Source organism: Chiloscyllium plagiosum, unplaced genomic scaffold (assembly GCF_037043375.1).
Source record: "Chiloscyllium plagiosum isolate Xiang-an unplaced genomic scaffold, Cpla_swu_hap1 HiC_scaffold_10, whole genome shotgun sequence".
In the NCBI taxonomy this organism is placed as follows: domain Eukaryota; kingdom Metazoa; phylum Chordata; class Chondrichthyes; order Orectolobiformes; family Hemiscylliidae; genus Chiloscyllium; species Chiloscyllium plagiosum.
In genome coordinates, this window is record NW_028270148.1 from 83,182,594 (window position 1) to 83,205,222 (window position 22,629).

The window sequence follows — 22,629 nt, forward strand, 5'->3', positions numbered from 1 at the left end:
TCAGTCTGGTGAACCTTTGCTGGACTCCCCCAGTAGCAAGAACATGCTTCCTCAGACTAGGAAACCAAAACTGCACACAGTACTCAAGGTGTGACCTCACCAAGGCCCTGTATAACTGCAGTAAGACATTCCTACTCCTAACCTCAAATCCTCTCACTATGAAAGCCAGCATGCTGTTGCTTTTCTCACTGCCTGCTGCAACTGCATGACAGCCTTCAGCATGACATCCAGGTCTCGTTGCAGCTCACCTTCTCCTAAACTGCCACCATTCAAGTAATCGGCTTTCCTGCTTCTGCAACCAAAGTAGGATAACCTCACATTTGCCCACATTATATTTTATTTGCCAAGTGTTTATCTAAGAGCATCAGAATGATAGTATCTCCAGTATTCCCCAGTGTTGCTAGCCTAAATCTCCGGCTCAAATCCCAGAATGAAATATGAAGCCACTGGCATTCTAACATTAAAAGACTGAATATACAATCTGGGAAATATGTTATTTCCATCAATATTCCAGATTACAGGGTATGCAGAAAGGATGTTGGCTAGGTTGGAAGATTTATAAAAATGTTTTCAATATTGGTAAAAAGGTAAATCATGGCTAATGAGAGGGATGCTTCTTCTTGATGTGGCAATGCTCATGTCTTCTCCCACAAAATAAGAAACTGGGCATTAATATCATGATATTTGAAGAATCCAACTTACATTCATTACAGCTCATTATGTACAAACATTACAATGATAGCCAACAATTGTTAGAGATTTTCACGTATTCTAATATTGAAAATGACAATATGTATAGAAGGCACAGAATTCCTCAAGGGATTTTATGGAAACCTTTCCAGCAAGTGCTTAACAAGCATAGTAAAATGAACAGCAATTCTGGGCTTAGTTCAGTTTAATGTAGGAATATCTGTGGAAGAACCTGTTTTAAATAGCAATCATAACTACATTAAACATAAGTAAATTATGGAAAAAGGACAAAGTAAGACCAGAAATAAGAAACTGAAGAACACCTAACATTATTAAACCAAGGTGCGATTTCACAGAAGTAGGAAGGAAAGAACTACTTTGGAGGTAAAATAGCCAGAGGGGATTTTCAAGGTTGTCAGAGCAGGTTTAGAACAAATGTGTTCCCATTTAATTCCAGTTAATTTTGGATCCAAATTCCACAAGATGTTTTTATGATTAGAAGGCAGCTCGAGTAAAATTCTGCAGGCTTAGAAGTAGGTCCTTTGCTTTTTCGACTTAAATGTAGTGAGATATTTGCATATCCTACCAATATTGGCTATGCATTGAGAAGGATGAAATAAAGCTGAAGATCTCAACTGACTGGATAAAGGAGTGGTAACTGGTAAACAGATCAGTGCAGAGAAATATGAGGTAGGACATTTCAGGCTGGATATCGAGAGCAGGAGATGTATTGCACATGGTAAGGTAATGAGAGCAAGAGCAAGAACCTGAAGCAGAGTCATTTGGCATGGAAACAGACCCTTCAGTCCAACTCATCCATGCCAACTAAGTTTCCCAAACTAAACTAGTCCCACTTGCCTGCATTTGGTCCATATCCCTCTAAACCTTTCCTATTCATGTACATATCCAGATGTTTTTTCAATGATTTTATGTATCTGCATCCACCACTTCTTCTGACAATTCATTCCACATACAAACCATCTGTGTGAGAAAGATGTTTCTCAAGTCTCTTAAATCTCCCTCCTCGAACCTTAAAAAAAATCACCCTTAGTTTTGAACTCCCTCACCATAGGGAAAAGGCATTTGCTATTCACCTTATCCACGCCCATCATGATTTTATAAACCTCAATAAGTCACCCCTCATCCTCCTACGCTCCAGTGAAAAAAGTCCCCGCCTATCCAGCCTCACCTTATAAGCAAACCCTCCAGTCCCAGCAACAGCATTGTAAATCTTTTCTGAACCCTTTATAATTTATTACCCAGAACTGTACAAAGTACTTCAAAATGGCCTCACTAGTGTCTTGTACAACCTCAATATGACATCCCAACTTCGACACTGAACAGTCTGTGCAATGAAGGTAAGCCTGCTGGACACCTTAAACACCATATCAACCTGTGACACAACTTTCAAAGAACTATGTACTTGAATCCTGGAGGTGTCTCAGGGACCTACCATTAATTGTATAAGCCCTGCCTTTGTTTGTTTTACCAAAATGCAATACTTTACATTTATCCAAATTAAAGTCCATCTGCCTCTCCTCAGCCTGTTGACCCAATTGATCAAGATCCCTTTGTAATCTTCCTTCACTGTCAACTACACCACCAATTTTGATGTTATCCACAAACTCACTAACCATTCTTCCTAAATTCTCATAATTGACAAACATAAGTGGACCCAGCATCGAACCCAACAGATCACCACTGGTCACAGGCGTCCAGTTTGAAAAATAACCCTCCACCATCCTCTGTCCCCTACTGTCAAGCCAATTTTGCATCCAATCAACAAGTTCTCCCTGAATCCATGTGATCTAACTTTACTAATCAGTCTACGATGTAGAACCTTGTCAAAGGTTTTAGTAAAGTCAGATTGACCATGTCTACCACTCTGCCCTCAATTGTTTTGAGTACTTCCTCAAAAAAACTCAAGCGCGTGAGACACAATTTCCCACACACATGTCCACAGGTCACTGATGGTAAAGGTGTCATAACAAATACTTATATTTATTTTAGAGTCAGAATCAGAGAGCATGGAATCAGACCCTTTGATCCAACTCATCCATGCTGACCAGACTCCCCAATATAATCTAGTTTCATATGCCTATAAACTTTTCTATTCATATACATTTTAAACGTAATTGTACACCCTCCACCATTTCCTTTGGCAGCTCATCCCATACACGGCCACCCTCTGCATAAAAAAAATTACCCCTCAGATCCTTTTTATATCTTTCTCCTCTCACCTTAAACCCATGCCCTCTAGTTTTGGATTGCCCTACCCTGGGTAAAAGACCTTGGCTATTCACCCTATCCATGCCCCTCATGATTTATAAACCTCTATAACGTAACCCCTCAAACTCCGACACTCCAGCTCATAAGCCTCAGTCTATTCAGCCTCTCCCTATAACTCAAACCTAGCCAATGTTTTTGACTCAATGCCAGGGAATAGAAAGCAGGAAGGTGACATTAGAGTTGTAACATTCTTTAGGTTGTGGTTAGATTTCTGGTCACCATATTAAAGAAAGCATTTGATCACATTGCATAGTGTGCAGAGGTAACTTAAAAGGACATTGCTCACAATGGAGAATTTCAGCTCGGAGGAAAACTTGCATGGAATAGGTTGTTTTCGTTGAAGCATGTGAATTTGATTAAGATGTACAAAATTGTGTGGCTCCTTGACAGAGTGAATCGGAGGGAACTAAACCCCTCAACAGAAAATCAAATGATCAGATTTAAAGTCATTGACAGGATGGCCCCAAGGAATGATGCCAACAGCTACTTCCAGCACCTAACAGGAAAATTACCTAGACTGGAAGCACCACCATGTGGGTTGATCTTGTAACTTGCCAATGTCACTCAATGTTTTGCACATTGCACATGCAATAATCCATCGTGGACGCAAATCAGCGTGAACTTGCCATTTCTTTTCATATTCTCAGGATGTCCCAAAACAGAACAATTCATAGATAGCCAATGTAAATAACATTTGAGTATCATGCTCACCTTGTTTCTTTGATTCAAAGGTTCAATTGTTAAGGAGTCAACACCAATGTCAATAATGGAACCCAGCTGGAACCCATCCAGGGGATGTGGAGCCCACACAGGCTTCCCGTCGTCCATGTTCACTTTTCTTAACTAACCACGATTCCCTAGTTTAAGAAAACAAAACACAAGCAAATAAGTTTATGCTTTTTATAAACATAGTGCATCTGGCAACTAAAAATGGTGTCCCATCAAGTGTGATTAGTTTAGAATGGTGTCATGGTCAGCATGGTGGGCTAAATTGCCTGTTCCTGTGCTGTAAGTCTTACTGCAGCACATTTTAAGCATTCGGTGATACCTCTGAGTTCCTTGCACCTGAGCTGGAAGGATACAGTGAGAGGACTGAAGGAAAGAGGAAATAACATCATGGAGAAGCACCTCCATAAGCACTTTGAAAAGGCGGCGACAGGGTGAGCTTTAACCAAAGTTGATCGAAAACTTTTGGCGTGGGGTGGTGGTAGGACAGGGAGTTGGTGTTGGGGTGCTGCACAGGTGAAGTTATGTCACAATTTAAAGAAGAATGAATGTTTCAACATAATATTTTTCCAATTCAATAGCTTTTCTCTTCAAAATCATAAAAGGAGTTAAACAAATGAAGCAGTTATATAAGTGAAGTAACCTTTTTACTCTCAATGATCAGCTAACACCAAGTTGTTATTTCTAAATCATGGGAACAATTAAATAATTTTAAAAGTTAAACAGATTACTTTGATAAGCTGAGAAACATGGTTCCAACAAAATATGTTTGAGACAAAAATGCAGGTGAATTAAAAATAGTGGTGATTTAATAGCTATGGACATTTCCCACACCAATTTATTGACTAAATTACAATTATAATTTGGGAAAATGCAGCAAGTATTAAGCAATATGGGACACAGTTGTGTACATAGAATTTGCTCACAGATCAACAATGAACTCACTGAATGTGGCAGAGGAAGTCTTTTAGAAATCAATGTTATTATTATTAAATTACTGTATGAAATGACTATTTACCATTAAATCATTATTTTTAAAATGTTAAATTAGTCAATTTTAATTATTGCATGTTAATGATATTGATTGGCACAACAAGATGTCATAAGACAAAAAAATTATCTTGATGTATAGGGTGAACGATCGGACTGAATAGATTTCTGTTGTCCCAGCTTGAAATGACATACAAGAGGCATTGTAAAGAAGAAAGGGTTGAAGATGGGGTAAGTAGTTGGCAGGGACAGGGAGGTCAAGAGGCGATTGTCAAAGAGAAGGATAATGGTGACAGATTTAAAAGGAGAGTATTTGTATCAGTCCCAAGGTGTACAAGACAAAAAGGTTTCTGCAATATAGGCCTCTGTTTCCAGCAATGTTGAAGTCCTGAATTACAAAACAATTGTTTCCTACCCATCCTAATATGATAAAATTGATTCCTTCATCCAAGTCAACCCTGTAGATAATAAATAGTTTAGACCCACAGATCCCTACAGCATTCCATTAGTCTCAGTTTGCCAACCTTAAAATGACCCATTTGTCCAAACTGCTTCCTATTAGCTAACCAGCCCTCAGTCCATGTTAATATCATTCCAAGCACCATATATGTGTCGTAATCTCATATGTCACATTTAAAAGGTGGTCTTTGGAAATCTAAGTGTACTATAACTACCAATTCCCATTTATTCACATGTTCATTACATCCTCAAAAATATTAATAAATTTAACAAACACAAGTCCCCTTTCACAAAGCTATATTGACTCTGACAAAACGATTATGATTTTCTAAATGTTCTATTACTCTCCCTTAAATAATGGATTCTAGCATTTTTCAAATGACAGATGTCAGGCAAACAGGCTCCTAGTCTCGTGCTTTTTTATTGCTCTCTCTTCTTAAACAAAAAAAGTGTTAAATATTCAGTTTTCCAACCTCCCAGAACCTGGGAACATTTGGAAGATTACAACTAACACATCCAATCTCTGTGCAGCCACTTTGTTCTTTTTTCAACTAGAGCCTGGGACACCCTATGGTACTGGAGTTTTTGTGCTCCGGAGGGGCTTTTGAATCTGGATCCTTCTGACTCAGAGGCAAAAGATGCAACCAACTTATCATAGCCACAGAGCAGAACAGTTCATAAGGCTTAATTTCTAAACAGGACCTGTGGCAATGAAATTGTAGAGTTTAAAAAAATAAGAGCCAGATTGTCCACTGCCAGACAGTCATTATTTCAGCTCAGATAGAAGCTGTACAATGGAAACCCTGTGTGAATTCTCAACGTTGAAGGAATTGCCTGTGCAGTTTAATTTTTTTTGCTGGGCAATTCCAGTTTAAAATCGGAGACTTGGCAGGGTTCCAACAAACTAAATTACTCAGGAAAAGTTAAATGGTTGAACACATAGCCTAATTCCGGAGTTAGTATTAAACTGACCACATACTTGCCTCTTTCTGCCAACTACACCACCATGGACATCATCCATCCACCGATCAGACCCTGCCCCAATCTCCCTCTCCTCCCACCAAGATAGTGACTTCGGCACTTGCTGAAACTGGCCTTTCCATCAGTAATGCTGCGATTCTCATGGAGCAGATTAATTGGGATTTTGCCCAATTTTCTACAATAGATTTGTCAGTCTTTTTACTTCAACTGTAAACATATTATTCAGCTGTGACAAGTTCATTAAAATTATATTCATGACACTACTTCAGTGCAAGGTCTTTGCATAATTGGGATGCAACATGCATGCCAATTGAGAAATAAAGGATAGAAACAGCTTGCCTTTACAGAGCATCTTTCACGATCTCAGGGAAATTCCAGTGTGCTCCACAACCAAGTGTATTTACAGTCATAACAAAATAACTCTTTAGCCATTTTGTATACAGCAAAGTTCCACAAAACATAATGACCAAATAACAAAAAATACAAATCATCTTATGAGTTATTTTCCTACACGTTCCTTCAGTAAGTCCTAAAAATGGCATTCAACAGAGCGCAGGTCTCACAATTAACTGGGAGACAAAGATTAGTCAGGACAGATGTAGAGCTCATTAGTAATATGGAATTTTGTAATTCACTTGGGGCCTTGGACCTCTCATGTGAAAGGCAATGCTTGCAATGCAATCTTGCAAACAAATAACTTGTACTGAAGTGAAACTCAAACCCATGAATTTTCGACAAGACATAAAACTGCCATTCAGCCACATCTGACACCAGCAAATGAACTTACTATGCTACACATCGATGATGTTCACTGGATTGAGAATTGCCGGCAGATGTATTGTTTGTATATTTCAACATGTTTTTTAACTTTGTAATTTCACTCTTGCCATGCCAGGGGGATTTCAATTTAGTTCTTGCCCTGCAAACTGAATAATTCCAGTCACTAAAGGACCACCTTTAGTTTCTATCTTCTAAAAAGCAAGCAACTTAACTAAAAGTGGCTTTGGCTCTGAACAGTGAACAAAGATTCACTTTGATGATCCTTAAATAGTGAAGTGCCCACGTTGAGCAGAAAGATTAGTCATTCTGCTAGTGTAAAGATTTTTTTGACAAAGCAAACTCTTTACCTGGTTCATTTAATTAACTTGTGCATTAACCCTTTATTCTTCAATAATGAATTTTCTTTAAAAGTTCTTTTATTCATCAAAAGTGAAGCCCTACAAACTACATTAAACACCAGTTTTATTTTACTTTTAATACCAATGGAAGAGTTAGGCGAGTACATGATTTGGCCCTTCTTTGTTGATAATCTACATGAATGCAGTGAAAACACAATATTAAATCAAACCCACTGTTTCAGTAGGTTTCCAAAATGTACTGACACCAACAATGGCTGGCTCTGTCACTGTGATCTTGTGGCTAAAACATATGGTTACTGCATACACCAGTAATAGAAAACCTCTGCATTGTGGACTTGATGCAATTAATTTACAAAAATGGATTTACAGTTTTCAAGTTTTGCCTGGTACATTAAATATAGCTTAAATTGCAGTGCAAAAAAAAATGATTTGGAAACAGCCCACCAAGGACCAGGCACCGCAAGTTTGCAGTTTGCTATTAAAATTAACCTGAATTAGACTAGCCACATTCAAGAAATACGAAAATTTGGAATTGCTCAAAAGATTGCAAGTCAAAAGGCCACGTCTACATTCAAGTTTATAACTGAGAGTGTAGAAGCATAATAGTTACATTACTGGACAAGCAATCAAAAACCTAAATGAAAGAAAATGCACAGAATGCAAGTTCAAATCCCATAATGGCAGCTTGAGAATGAACGGTTTAAGTTGGAACTAAAAAGGCTGCTACCAGTAAAAGTAATAATGCAACTGAGAACTTGTCATGGATACTCAAGTGGTTCAACAATGTCTTTGAGAACTAAAGTTGCAGTCTAGATCTCCAGTCTTACATTGATGTTTTTGACTCATTGCTGCTCTCAAAGTAGGTTTTCAAGCCACTCAATTCTATGAAACCTAGGAAGACAGCATTAGATACATGGAAATATCATGACCTCCAGGCTCCCCTCCAAATCACACTTCACCTTGACTTGCAACGAGACCACCATTCCCTTCAGCATCACTGGATCAAAGTTCTGGCAATCCCAACCCAACAGTACTGTGGTATTATTTTTGCAACACATGGACTATCGCAGTTCAGAAAGTCGGCTTATTAATTACTTTTCAAGGATATGTAGGAATAGGCAATGAATACTGACCTTGCTGCCCCTGTGGCAAGAGCTAATTATAAAGAACTAGTTCTACATACCGTTAAAAAACACAAATGAAGCCATGAACTGCTGGTATTGTGAAGCCTGTATAGCCAGTTCAATTAGATCTTAATTTCCAATGCACTATTTTAAGAACAGGGACCTGTCATCCCTCAAATATTTGTTGAAAACAAAAAAATTAACAAGTCATTGACCTCAATATTGTTTGTGGGTGTCTTCTGTACAAAATAACTGCCAATTTTCATCATATGCATATTTTTAAATCAGTGAAGTGTTTGAAGTACAGAAGCATATGATTATGCTTAAGAGTCTCCAGAAGTTACTGAGAAATCCAGTGCAATTCGGTTTTTTCCAACAGGGAATACACATTAACCTCACTTGAATACCTTACATTCAATGACATTAAATTCAAAAATACTGCTGGAGTTCTCAGAGTTGGAGCTGTGCCACCTACCAGCAGAGCTCTGGTGTACTTCCTGCTGCTTAATCAGGCAGGTCAATTTGGGAGTCTCCCTTTAGGATATCAGCCTGTCAGCTGATGTGTTGCAAATACTAAAAGTGTCAGCACAAACCATCAGGTCTAACTGCTCATGCTCCTTTAATGGCAGTCATGCTGAATGGTCAGCCATCAATAACAAACCAACACTCAACAGTTGTTACAGAATCTCCTTAAAAATGTTTCAAACATGCCTCCAACAGTCTCCACATTTGAAAGTAATCATGCAGAGTGCATTAAGAACTCAGTGAGATACTGATCGAAGAGCCATTATGTATAATCATACTGTAAAAAGAGGTGACCCATTTTCCAGCGCTTGGCTCACAGCCTTGAATGTTATGGCATTCCAAGTACTTGTCCACGTTCTTTTTACACATTTGAGAGGTTGCCCACTTAAACTATTCTCCTAAGCAGCACATTGCTGATTCCCAACACTTTCTGCATGAGATAGAAATGCCTCAAATCCCCTCTAAACCTCTGACCCTCCACCTCAAAAATTATGTCCACTTGTTATTGGTATGTGCGCACGCATACACGCACACATATAGCTGCTTCCCATCCACTGTTCCATGCCTCTCAATCTTAGAGATCAATGAAGCCCCCTCCCAGCCTTCTTTGCTCTGAAGAAAAGGATCCAAGCCTATCCAGGTTTTTGATACAGTAGTTGAAATGCCCTAAGCCAGACAATAGCCTGGTGAATCTCCTCCCAGTGCAATCGCATCCTTCCTATAGTGTCCTATAGCACACAATACTCCAGCAATGGCCTAACCAAAGTTTTGCATCACTTCAACATAACCTCCTTACTCTTGTATGCCATAACTGATAAATGGAAGTGTATGCCCCATTAACTACCCTATTAATCTGTCTTGCTGCTTTCAAGGATCTTAGGATGAACAGCCCAAGATCCTTCTGAACTTCGAGTCTTGCCATTCATTGAACACTCCTTTGTCTTGTTACTTCTTCCAAAATGCATCACCTCACAATTATCAGGATTAAGTTCCATCTGCCACTAATCTGCTCATCTGATAAATCCATTTACATATTCCAGTTGCCCAAGACTCTTTCTCACTGCCAATCACCCAACCAACCTGTGTGTCATCCACAAATTTACTTAAGAATGCCCCCAAGTTTTCTACTTAATCACTTCTTGTTTGTAATATAAAGGGACTCAGCACAGATCCCCATGGCACGCCATTGGACACAAACAGCCTCTACCACCACACTGTCTTCTGCCACTAAGTCAATGTTGAATCCAACTTTTGGGTCCCATGTGCTTTTACCTTTTCATCAGTGTCCCACATGAGACCTTGTCAAAAATTTTGTTGAATTCCATTTAAACTATATCAACTGCATTACCCTCTCAACACACCTGATCACCACCTCGAAAAATTCCATCAGATGAATAAGGTATGACCTCCCTTTGACAAAGCCATGTGACAATCCTTGATCAAACCTTCCCTCTCCAAGTGGAATTAATTTGCTCCTTTAGAATTTTCCCCAATAGTTTCTCTATCACTCATGTGAGACTCACTAGTCTGTAATTCCCCGATTTATCTCTAACACCTTTCTTGAACAGTAGAACCACATTTGCTGTTTTTCAGTCTTCTGTAACCTCCTTGTGGTCAGAAAGGAATTAAAAGTTTGGATCAAAGCTCCATTAACTTCTTCTCACATATTCCCAAAGCAGCCTCAGATACAACTCATCCTGACCTGGATATTTGTCAAATTTTTAAGCTCACCAAATATCTCTTCACTCCCTATGCTGAACGCTCAAAAAACCCTTTTTCTCTTTGAGAATTCTGTACCTACATCCTCCTTTGCCAAGATGTGAAATACTTACTTAACACCTACAAAAGTCCTCTGGCTCCACAGATTGCTCCCTTGGGCCGTACTCCTTCTCTGCTTACACTCTTACCCTTGAATACACTTATTTGGAACACAGAACAGCTTAATGATTCTCCTTAATCATACCCACCAGCATTTATTCAAGAAAACAGATTCCAAGCAATCAGTGACAAACTGAGAACTTTCAGTATTAACGCTTGAAATAAAAACATATATAGCAAATTCAATAGGACTCTTCTATATCGATACCTGAGCAGATTTAATACAAGAATACACAATACCTACAAAACTTTGTTCTGACTCTCGAACCTGGGAAAATTGGCTGCAATTCTTTAATCTAGGAAGGCTTGATGTGAGATGAAGAGAAGAGAAAGTGTTAATCATCTGCTCCTTCACACCCCGAGCCTAAGGAGAAATAATTTGTTATTCCTCTGGATGCGAAGAGGAAGGAGAAATAAGTTTGGTTTCCTGGATCTGTGCACTAAACAAGTGCAGAAAAAATACTTAAGACTTAGCCTCTGTTTGTATTGCAAAATTCTATTTGGTCCATCATGTTTGTGCTAGTTCACTAAAAGAAACCAGTAATGCCATCATTCTACACTTTTTCCTTCTGAAAAGTTTTTCCACCACCATTTCAGGCTCTGCACTCCAGATCAAAGCAATACAATGGGTGAACAAAAATTGTCGTCATGTTCCCTCTGCTATCCTGTGCATTCTTAAAATCTGTATTGTCCAGTTACTGACTCTTCTGCCAGTAGAAAGCATTTTGCCCCATCTTTACCAAAACCCTTTGATGTCAAAAATTCCAGGTCTATTAAGAATATGTAACTTAGTTAAAGCAAGTCATTCTGGCCTCAAAAGGTTCCTGTAATCTGAAATTGGTAACAGGACACACAAAAGCCAAACTGCTTTAAAATAATATAGTTTGCACATTAGTATTGGGGATCTTTTTTTTTTCCATTGTCACCACAGCATCCAATTAATAAATCTGGAATATAAAGCTAGTGTCAGTGAGACTAATTATTTATTGTAATAAAGGCCCAATCCAGTTGACTCAATTACCATCTGAAATTGCCTTCAGTTCAAGCATAACGAGACACAAGTAACAAATACTGGCCTTCCACAAATGCCTATATCCTATGTTAGGATGAAGAAAACAATTCTGCAAATTATTTCTGTTCAGCCTATTATCCAATCTGGTTTCGAAGGCCACAACTGAATTTGCTTCCACCACACTCATGGTCTATTTTCTGGATCCTGACTAACAAATTCTGCCTTTTGTTACTTTGTCATTCAACTTAATGTGTGTTTCTCTGGCTCTCAAGCCTTTCCCAATGGGGTTAAATTCTACCTCCTTTATCTAGATCCTTCAAGACTATACCATCAAATCTCCTCACTCTTCTCTTGGCCTGGGAGAACAGCCCCAATTTCTCCAATTTATACACATAACTGAAATCCTTCATCTATTCTTACAAACATTTCCTCAAAATGTCTTCCTTAACATGTGCTGCCCAGAAAATGGACAATACTCCACTGGAGGCTAAATATTATTTTTTGGTTAAGGTTCAGTATAAATTGAGGTTTGACCATTAAGTCAGGATTCCGTAGGCTTTAGGTCACTGTCCTTGCACTTCCTCTTTGGAGCCATACACTTGGCTTTCCTAATTCTTCCTGCTAAAAGACTTTGTTTCACATTTCATCATATCCAGCTGTCCTAGCAATGTGACTATGTCCTCCTAACGTTCATCACAATCCTCCTCATAGTTCACAACACTTCCAATTTTATATCATGTGCAAATTTTGAAATGATGCCCTGTACACAAAAGGCATTACCCGCAATTGTCTGTGTTATGGAGAAAAAAACCTGAATCAAAATCAGTTACATATCAACTGGCTTTACCAACAGATATTCTGGCTTTTCTTTCTTAATCCAGATTGAGCTAGGTGTCTTAATTGTGTCCCAGAACACGGATGAAAAACTTTTCCATCACCTAAGTCAAATGAACCAGTCAGCAGGAGGCAGAGTTTATTCTTACACCTTTCATTTTAACAAAGGTGATTTCATTTACAATTAGAGTCCTCTGATACCATTCATTCTTGATCATCAGTAAAGTCATAGAAGGATTATCACAAGACCATAATATATAGGAGCAGAGAGTTAAGCCATTTGGCCAATTAAGTCTGCTCTGTCATTCAATCATGGTGGATATATTTCTCAACCCTATTCTCCTTTAGGTCTCATAACCTTTAATGCCTCACTAATTGAGAAACTATCTATCTCGGTCTTAAAAACACAATGACATGGCCTTTATGACAGCGTCACCATTCTCTGGCTGAAGAGATTCCTCATCTCGGCTTGAAAGGATCACCTCTTCATTCTGAAATTGTACCTTCAGATCCTATTCTCTTCTACTCATGGAAACATCTCCATGTCCACTCTATCCCGGCCTCTCAATATTCTGTAAGTTTCTACAAAATTTCCCCCCTTATCTTTCTAAATTCCACTGAGTAAAGACCCAGAATTCTCAACCGCTCCTCATATGACAATCCTTCATTGTAAACCTTCTCTCAAACCCCTCCTTCTTAGATACAGGGACCAAAACTGCTCACAATATTCCAAATGCAGTCTGACCAGAGCCTTTTACAGCCTCAGCAGTACATCCCTGCTCTTACATTCTAGTCTTCTTGAAATGTATATTAACCCTGCATTTGCCTTCCTAACTGCCAACTAAGCCTGCATGCTAACCTTGAGAATCCTGAACTAGAACTCTTGTCTCGTTGTGTTTCAGATTTCCAAAGCCTTTTATCATTTAGAAAATAGTCAACACCTCTATTCTTCCTGCCAAAGTGCATAATCTCACACTTTCCCAAATTGTATTCCACCTACCACTTCTTTGTTCACTCTCCTAGCATGTCTGCATCCTTCTGTAGCCTCCCTACCTCAACACTACCTGTCTCAATCTTTGTGTCATCTGCAAACTTTGCAATAAAGCCCACAGTTTCAGATTGTTAACATGAATAGTTGTAGTCCCAATACTGACCAGCTGCAGAACACCACTACTCACCAGTTGCCATCCTGAAAAAGAAAAACCCTTTGCCCCCACTTCCTGTCTTCTGCTGGTCAGCTAAACCTCCATCCATGCCAGAACCTTGTCCCTAATTCCATGGGCTCTGATCTTATTTAGCTGCCTCCTGTGTAGCATCTTGTCAAAGGCCTTCTGGAATTCATTTGTCCAACTTACTCATTACCTCCTCAAAGAATTCTAACAGATTTGTCAGACATTACCTTCCCTTGACAAAGCAGTGCTGACTAGCTCTATTTTACCATGCACTTCCAAGTACTTCACAATCTTACCCTTAATAAGGGACTCTAAAATCTTACCAACGACCAAGGTCAGCCTAACTGGCTTATAGTTTACTGTCTTCTGCCTCTCTGCTTTCTTGGCAATTGGCAATTTGCTCATCCTCTGGGACCCTTTCAGACTCTCGAAATTCCTAAAAGATCACCAATGCCTCCACGATCTCCTCCGCTATCTCCTTCAGAACACTGGGGTGCAGTCCAGCTGGTCCGGGTGATTTATCTGCTGTCAGACCTTTCAACTTCCCCAGCTTCTCCTTCTTAGCAATGGCCACTATACTCACCTCTGCCCCAAATCTCTTGGAAGCTTGGTACGCAAATGCTGTCATCCACCATAAAGACCAAGGCAAGTACCTATTCAGTTCCTCCAACAATTTTTTTATTCCCCATTACAATTTCTTCAGCCTCATTCTCCAGCAATCCAATGTCCAATTTTGCCTCTCTCTTACTAAAACTCATATCTAAAAAAAACTCTTGCAATCTTCTTTTATGTTAGCAGCTAGCTTACCCTAACATTTTGTCTTCTTTTCCCTTAAGTCTTCTGCAGGTTTTGAAAGGTTTCCCAATTCTCTGGCCTCCAAGTAATCTTCACCATATTGTATGCTTTTTCTTTTGCTTCTACGTTGTCCCTAACTTCCCTTGTCAGCCAATTTTACCTCATCCTCCCTTTATAGTGTTGCTTCTTCGTTAGGAGGAATTTCTGCTGTGGCTCCTGAATTACCCCCAGAAACTCCTGCCATTGCTGCTCCACTGTCTTTCCTGCTATTCTTCCCTTGTAATCAACTCTGGTCAACTCCTCTTTGTGTTACCTTCACCCAATTATAATACACAGTTACATCTGATTCAAGTTTGTCGCTCTCAAACTACAAGATGAATTCGATCATATCAAGTTTAACAAAAACCTGCCCATAGCAGTCAGTTTGGGTTCAAATGTGGACAAACAACTGAGGTCAAGAGAAGAGCGATTTCCCTTGACTCTTGGTTACATTTTACTAAGAAAGGAGTCTGAGTAATAATGGAGTCAATGGGAATTGTAGGAAGAAAAACTCCATGGGTTGCAGTCATACCTAACAAAGGAAGAAAAGTGTGGTTACTGGAGGTCAGTCATCTCAGCTCAGGACATTTCTGCAGGAGTCCCTCAGGGTAGTTTTAGCTCCTTCATCAATGATCGTCCCTCCATCTTAAGGTCAGAAGTGGGTCGTTTGCCAATGATTGCACAAGGTTCAGCACATTTGTGAATCTTCAGATCCTGGAGGAGTCCATGTTCAAATGCAAAAAGACTGGAATAATATCCAGGTTTCATCTGACAAACAACAAGTTACATTTGTCCCATAAGTGTCTGGAAAGGCCAATTTTCCATCAAGAGAGAATCCATCCATCACCTCTTGATATTCAATAGCATTCCTGTTGCTGCTTTGCCTGCCAACATCCTGGGGTGGACAATGTCAGAAATCACACCCCCTCCCCCCCCACCAGATTATACTTTATTTGAAAGCACAAGCTTTTGGAGTGCAACCCTTTCATCAGGTGAAGTGAGAGAGAAGCACACAGAACACAGAATTTATGGGTAGAGAAATCAAAAGATCATACAAATGGTGTGAGTGCAGTGTCAAATAATAAGTCTCTGCAGATGACCAAGAGAGTGAGACGGTGAGAGTAAAAAAGTGTCAACAGCTAAATAACAAGCAAAGGGATGACCTATAAATCCAATTAAATGAAGCAGAAAGATAATAAAAAATTAAAAATAAGGTGGTGCTTGGAGACAAACCAAAATGACTGGAAAAACATGGAATAAAAACAGAAGCTGCTGGTAAGCCCAGCAGGTCTGGCAGCATCCGTGAAGAAAAACCAGAGGAAGGGTCACCGGACCCGAAATATTAACACTGATTTTACTTCACAGATGCCACCAGACTTCCTGTGCCCCACCTCCACCTCCAGCAATCCTTGCCTTTGCTCCTGATTTACAGTCTTCACAGTTCTTTTGGTTTTTATTTGACTGGAACAACACGATAGGTATAAGAGTTGCATGCTGAGGGTCTAAGCAAAATAATAAGTAATCCAAAACTGTACAAACTAATTGAGGTAGAGAGATCATAACCACTCAACAAGATAATGGTGTCAAAACAGGTTCACCTTCCACACACAAACCTTAACATGATTCTTGCTTCAGATTCTGACTAACTGTGAAATTTAAACAGTTTAGTTCATTATTTCAGAACTTCAGCTCTCAGGACTTTGTTGTTCTTCCCTTTCTCTCTCAAAACTACATGCTTCAGGCTGACTGTATATCTAAAGTCAGATCACTAACATTTCCTTTAAAGCTCTATTTAAGAACAGACTTTGATAATGAAGAGTTTAAATTACAAAAGAGTTTTTGAATATTGATTAAAGTGTTGTTAATTATATGCTATCATTCACTACAAAAAGGAGAGAAAAAAAAAATGTGCATTGATACAGCATTTTTTACAATGGCTGAATGTCTCAAAACACTTTAGAGCCAATGAAGTACTTTAAGTCTGGACATGGCTATAAATGTTTTAAATGTGGCACAATATGCACACCATGCCATTTGCAAGAGTTCAATCTAATAAACAGATAATCTGCTTTTGTATTGTTGACTGAGGGATAAATGTAATCAGAATACTGGGAATATTTCCCTGCTCTTCTTAAATATTCCATTGAAACTAATTTGAAGATGAGCAGGGAATTATTCCTAGTATCCCAAGCAGGCAGATTGGATGCCAGTTTAAAACATGGCCCTGTGGAGCATCCTCTCATACTACATTGGATTATTTGCATTGATCTTTTAAACTAGATTACTGAAGTTGTAACTGAACCTGAAACCTGTAACACGACAGGCAAAATGTATCAAGTGAACCACAACTGACCAAGTTGTAGAATAGTTATCTAATAGTACAACTGGATCTTGATCAACTGGGCCAATGGGCTGAGGAGCAGCAGATGGAATTCAATTTACATATATGTAAGGTGTTGTAATTTGGTAAGATAAACAAAGGCAGCAGTTCTATAGTTAATGGTAAGGTCCTGGGGAGTGTTATTGAACAAAACGGTCCTAGAGATTCAGGTTAGAGTGGTGGTGGAAAAGCACAGCAATTCAGGCAGCATCCGAGGAGCAGGAAAATCGCATTTCGGGCAGAAGGCCTTCATCAGGAATAGATGTCAATTTTCCTGCTCCTCGGATGCTGCCTGAACTGTTGTGCTTTTCCAGCACCACTCTAATTTAGATTCTGGTTTCCAGCATCTGCAGTCCTTGTTTTTACCTAGAGATTCAGGTACATAGTTCATTGAAAGTTGTGTTACAGATAGACAGGGTGGTGGAGAAAGCATTTGGCACACTTGCCTTCATTGCTCAGATGATTTGACTACAGAAGTTTGGGTATCATGTTGCATTTGTACAGGATGTTGGTGAGGCCATATTTGGATTACTGTGCACAGTTCTGGTCACCATGCTGTAGGAAGATATTTTATGAAATTGGAAAGGATGCAGAAAAGATTTACAAGGATGTTACGGGGAATGGAGGGTTTGAGTTATGAGGAGAGGCTGGGTAGACAGAGAAGTTTTTTCCCTGGAGCATAGAAGGTTGAGAGGTGACCATGTTAAACAATTAAATGGGAACCTCTCTCTAGACATTAATGTAATATTGAAGAGTTAAACTGCAACGACTAAACATTCTGGAAGTGGATGGGGACGACAGTCAGGTAAGAATGCAAATGACCGCCACTCCATTTAGACAGTCATTTGCTACTACTCCCCCTGCTATTATCAAATTAAACTATCATTCAAATCACTTCCATTCAGAAATGTTTTCTAGCCATCCCCTGAAGCTATGTATGTCACATACATTGTCTTGGGAAATCACGGAGTCAGGAAATATTTTGCATAACATTCCCCAGGATTAGGGCATTAGCATTATCTCGGAGGATGATCTCATCCTACCATCATACTTTGGGGTAACATATGACTGTGAGGGAGTAACTGAGGGATTTTCTCAAGTGGCATGTGACCATGGGGAAGTGGCCAGAGTATCTGTAAGCATGGCCAACTGACCTGCATAAAGGAGATGTATTTTCTTTGTTCAGAGCCTCACTTTGACTCAACCTCACACACCTGCAAAGAGGGTCAAAGGGGGGTTCACATAGCTTGTACAAGCTTTATTAAACTTTAACGGTTTGCAGAAGTGGGTGTATGCAAATTGCATCTCATGTGTGAAACCTCAGGAAAAGAACCCAACAGCCTTACAGTTTTATAATATCATGAGGAGCACAGATAAGGTGAATTGCAAAAGTCTTCTCCCCCAGGTCGGGGTGTTTAAAACTAGAGGGTATATTTTTAAGGTAAGCTGAGAGGAGGAAGATTTAAAAAGGGACCTTAGGAGCAACTCTTGGAAGCGGCAGGGCATCAGCTGTGGTGGTGGCAGTGCCCAGAGCACAGCCTCCTGGCTGCAGTGCATCAGGAGCAGAGGCTCTTGGCAGTGTGTTAGTGGCTGCAGCAGCAGCAGAACCAGGGTCTCCTGGGGCATCAATGTTGTCATTGCTTTATCTGGAACAGGGATTCCTTGAGGCCTGTAACACCTTGCAAAGGCTCTGAGCCAAGTTTGAAAACCAATTTGACAGAAAGAGAATTTGATTTAAGTAATTCCTTCTTATTGTTTTTGTAACTCAAAATAGCATCAGATTGAGATAACACAACACTTTTCACTACATGTGAGACAATGAAATCATTCGTTCATGAAAGGTTTAGAGGGATATGGATTAAACACAGGCAAAAGGGACTAATTTGGTTTGGGAAACCTGATTGGCGTGGACAAGTAGGACCAAATGGTATGTTGCCATGCTGTTTGACTATAATATTAGTATAAAGTTTTATTTAATCAGAATTACAGTCCTCAGGACCAATATACACTTCAACACTGATCTTACAATATCTGATGACTGAGAACATTACAACGAGACAACAGACAATGCATGCCAGACTAAAACTACAGCTCCAGGCTTCAAGGCCATTAACAGCCATAAACATTTTAATAGTCATCAGGAACATACTCACTGTCAGAACTCCACTATGCATCTCACCAAAGCTTAATATCCTCTGACAGATAAAGGAATAGTTAAAATAGGGATTTCTTTAAAGTAAAAGGTTGTAGTGTCTGCTGGTTAAGAATTGGATTGAGAACAATCTGTTACGTATTAGTACTAGGAGTAAGATATTTGCCCAGTTAAACCTCTTCCGACAGCTTCACAAAACCTACTTAAAAAAGGAACTTGTACAGAAATTACAAAAGAAAGTGAAACAATGAACTGATTCAAAGTGAGTGCCAGTCATAACGCCTTTTAGGCAATGCTAAATTTCACAAAAAACTTCAGAACTCTGAGTCCATTCAAGTCTCTGCTATAATAAAACAAAAATGCAGATGCTGGAGATCTGAAACAATAACTGATATTGCAGAAACTCTGCTATCTTCCTGCAGATACTGCCAGATCTGCCGAGTTAATGCTTTGAGTCCTGGAGGGAATAATCTCTGCAGACTCCCTTCTGTAACAGTGGTTTCCTGCCCACTGTGGTTGACACGGACCTCAACAGCATCCTTTCTTATCATCACCTGCACTTCCACCCTTACCCTTCCCGTCATTCACAACTGTGTGATCGGGATCCCCTTGGCCTCCCCTTTCACCCACCAGTTCCATATTCAAAGGATCATTCTTAGTCATTTCAAACAAGTCAAGCAGAACACCACCACCAAACAAGTCTTCTCCTCACTCCCCCTGCTTGCATTTCACAGGGATCGTTCCCTCCAGGACACCCTAGTCAATTTCTCAACCAACACCACTAATTCCCCATTACCCCTTCCCACAGCACCTTCCCATGTAACTGCAGAAGTTGCAACACCTTCCCCTACACCTCCTCCCTGCTCACCATCCAAGGGCCAAAACTGTCTCTCCAAGTGAAGCAGCATTTCACCTGTACCTCTACAATCTTCTGTACTGTATTCATTGCACCTAACGTGGCCTACTCTTCATTGGAGAAACTAAACACAGACTGGGTGACAAATTTGCAGAACACCTCCAGTCTGTGTGGAAGCAGAACCCAAACCTTCCCATAGCTGGTCATTTTGACACAGCCCATGTGTCTGTCCTCAGCATGATATAATGCTCTAGTGAATCACAACGCAAACTGGAGGAACAACATCTCATCTTCAGACTAGGCACCTGGCTCAATCTTGACTTCAATACCCTCAAATTGTGAACTTCCTCCCATTCCTTCCCTTTTTGAGCTTTACTAGTTATATTCTCTGTCAGCATGTCCTCTCTCCCCTTCTCACACCACAATGGGACTGTCTGCTCCCTCAAATCTGGCAGTTAGACACACTACTGCTCTACATTCTCACATTCTGATCACAATCTGAATTATCAACATCCTTTCTTCCTCAGCACTCCATACCAACCCCACCCTGACTCACTACACCATAAATGCTGTCCTTCTAAACTTCACTGCACCTCTGAAGAAAAGTCATCTAGACCAGAAACACTAGCTTGCTTTCCCTCCAGGGATGCTGCCTGACCCGCTGTGATTGCCAGCATTTTTTTTCAGTACATATTCCAGCATCTGCTGTAATTTGCTCCCATATTGTTTTTGTTTCAAGTCTCCGATGCTGTACCAATCAGCTTAGTGATGAATTTAGAGCATGGCAACACTGCCATGGCAATGGGAGGAACATAAGACACAAACCAATGATGTAATTGTTGGTGGGTCTGACATTTCCTTGCTCTAAGTAAACTGGCTGGCAGACATGCAAAGATCTGCAATCAAAGAGTACCCAAAGAAAAAAATATGTGGGATGCAAGAATAATAGGGTGGTTATGGAAGGGGATTTTAACTTTCAAAACGTAGACTGGGACTGCCATAGTTTTAAGGAGAGGAATTTATTAAGTGTATACAAGAAAATTTTCTGATTAATACGTGGATGTACCTACGAGAGAAGGTGCAAAACTTGAACTACTCTTGGGAAATGTGGCAGTGCAGCTGACTGAGGTGTCAGTGGGGGAACACTTTGGGGACAGCAACCATAATTCTATTAGTTTTAGAATAGTGGTGGAAAAGGACATACCAGATCTCAAAAGTTGAAGCTCTAAATTGGAGGAAGGCTAATTTTAACGGTAATAGGCAAGAACTTTCAAAAGCTGATCAGGAGCAGATATTCACAGGTAAAGGGACGGCTGGAAAAAGGGAAGTCTTCCGAAATGAGATAACGAGAGTCCAGAGACAGTATATTCCTGTTAGGGTGAAAGGAATGGCTGGTAGGTATAGGGACTACTGGATGATTAAAGAAATTGATAGTTTGGTTAAGGAAAAGAAGGAAGAAATGTAAGGTAGAGACAAGATAGATCGAGTGAATCCTTAGAAGAGTATAAAGGCAGTAGGAGTATATTTAAGAGGGAAATCAGGAGGGCAAAAAGGGGTCATGAGATAGCTTTGGCAAATAGGGTTAAGGAAAATCCAAAGGGTTTTTACAAATACATTAAGGGGCAGCACAGTGGCTCAGTGGTTAGCACTGCTGCCTCACAGCACCAGGGTCCCAGGTTAGATTCCAGCCTCGGGCGACTGTCTGTGTGGAGTTTGCACATTCTCACCGTGTCTGCGTGGGTTTCCTCCAGGTGCTCTGGTTTCCTCCCACAGTCCAAAGATGTGCAGGTTAGGTGAATTGGCCATGTTAAATTGCCCATAGTGTTAGGTGCATTAGTCAGGGGTAAATGTAGGGAAATGGGTCTGGGTGGGTTGCTCTTCAGAGGGTCGGTGTGGACTTGTTGGGCCAAATGGCCCGTTTCCACACTGTAGGGAATCTAACCTAAAAGAATAAGTAGGGAGAGAATAGTGCCCCTCAAAAATCAGCAAGGCAGCCTTTGTGTGGAGCCGCAGAAAATGGGAGAAGATACCAAACTAGTATTTTGCATCAGTATTTACTGTGGAAAAGGATATGGAAGATACAGACTGTAAGGATATAGATGGTAACATCTTGCAAAATGTCCATATTATAGAGGAGGAAGTGCTGGATGTCTTGAAACACACGAAAGTGGATAAATCCCCAGGGCCTAATCAGGTGTACCCTCGAACTCTGTGGGAAGCTAGAGAAGTGATTGCTGGCCCTCTTACTGAGATATTTGTAATATCGATAGTCACAGGTAAGGTGCCAGAAGACTGGAGGTTGGCTAACGTGTTGCCACTGTTTAAGAAAGGTAGTAAAGGACAAGCCAGGGAAATATAGACCAGTGAGCCTGATGTCGGTGGTGGGAAAGTTGTTGCTGGGAATCCTGATGGACAGGATGTACATGTATTTGTAAAGGCAAGGACTGATTAGGGATAGTCAACATGGCTTTGTAAGTGGAAAATCATGTCTCACAAACTTGATTGAGTTTTTTGAAGTAACAAAAAAGATTGATGAGGACAGAGAGGTGGACGTGATCTATATGGACTTCAATAATGCTTTCGACAAG

The 22,629-nt window shown here is 40.0% G+C and overlaps 1 protein-coding gene across 6 annotated transcripts in view; it reads right to left on the bottom strand.

Moving 5' to 3' along the window:
- The window catches only part of LOC122552951 (unconventional myosin-VI), a 276,023-nt gene that overhangs the window by 171,459 nt on the left and 81,935 nt on the right, over positions 1-22,629 (bottom strand). For 5 of the 6 annotated variants that reach the window (XM_043696239.2, XM_087991501.1, XM_087991500.1 and 2 more), the window contains exon 2: positions 3,691-3,836. In XM_043696239.2, coding sequence (XP_043552174.2) covers positions 3,691-3,807 — 117 coding nt within the window. In that variant the 5' untranslated portion in view covers positions 3,808-3,836. Of the gene's footprint in view, positions 1-3,690; positions 3,837-22,629 lie in introns of those variants that run through there. The other variant, XM_087991502.1, reaches the window with a different exon arrangement.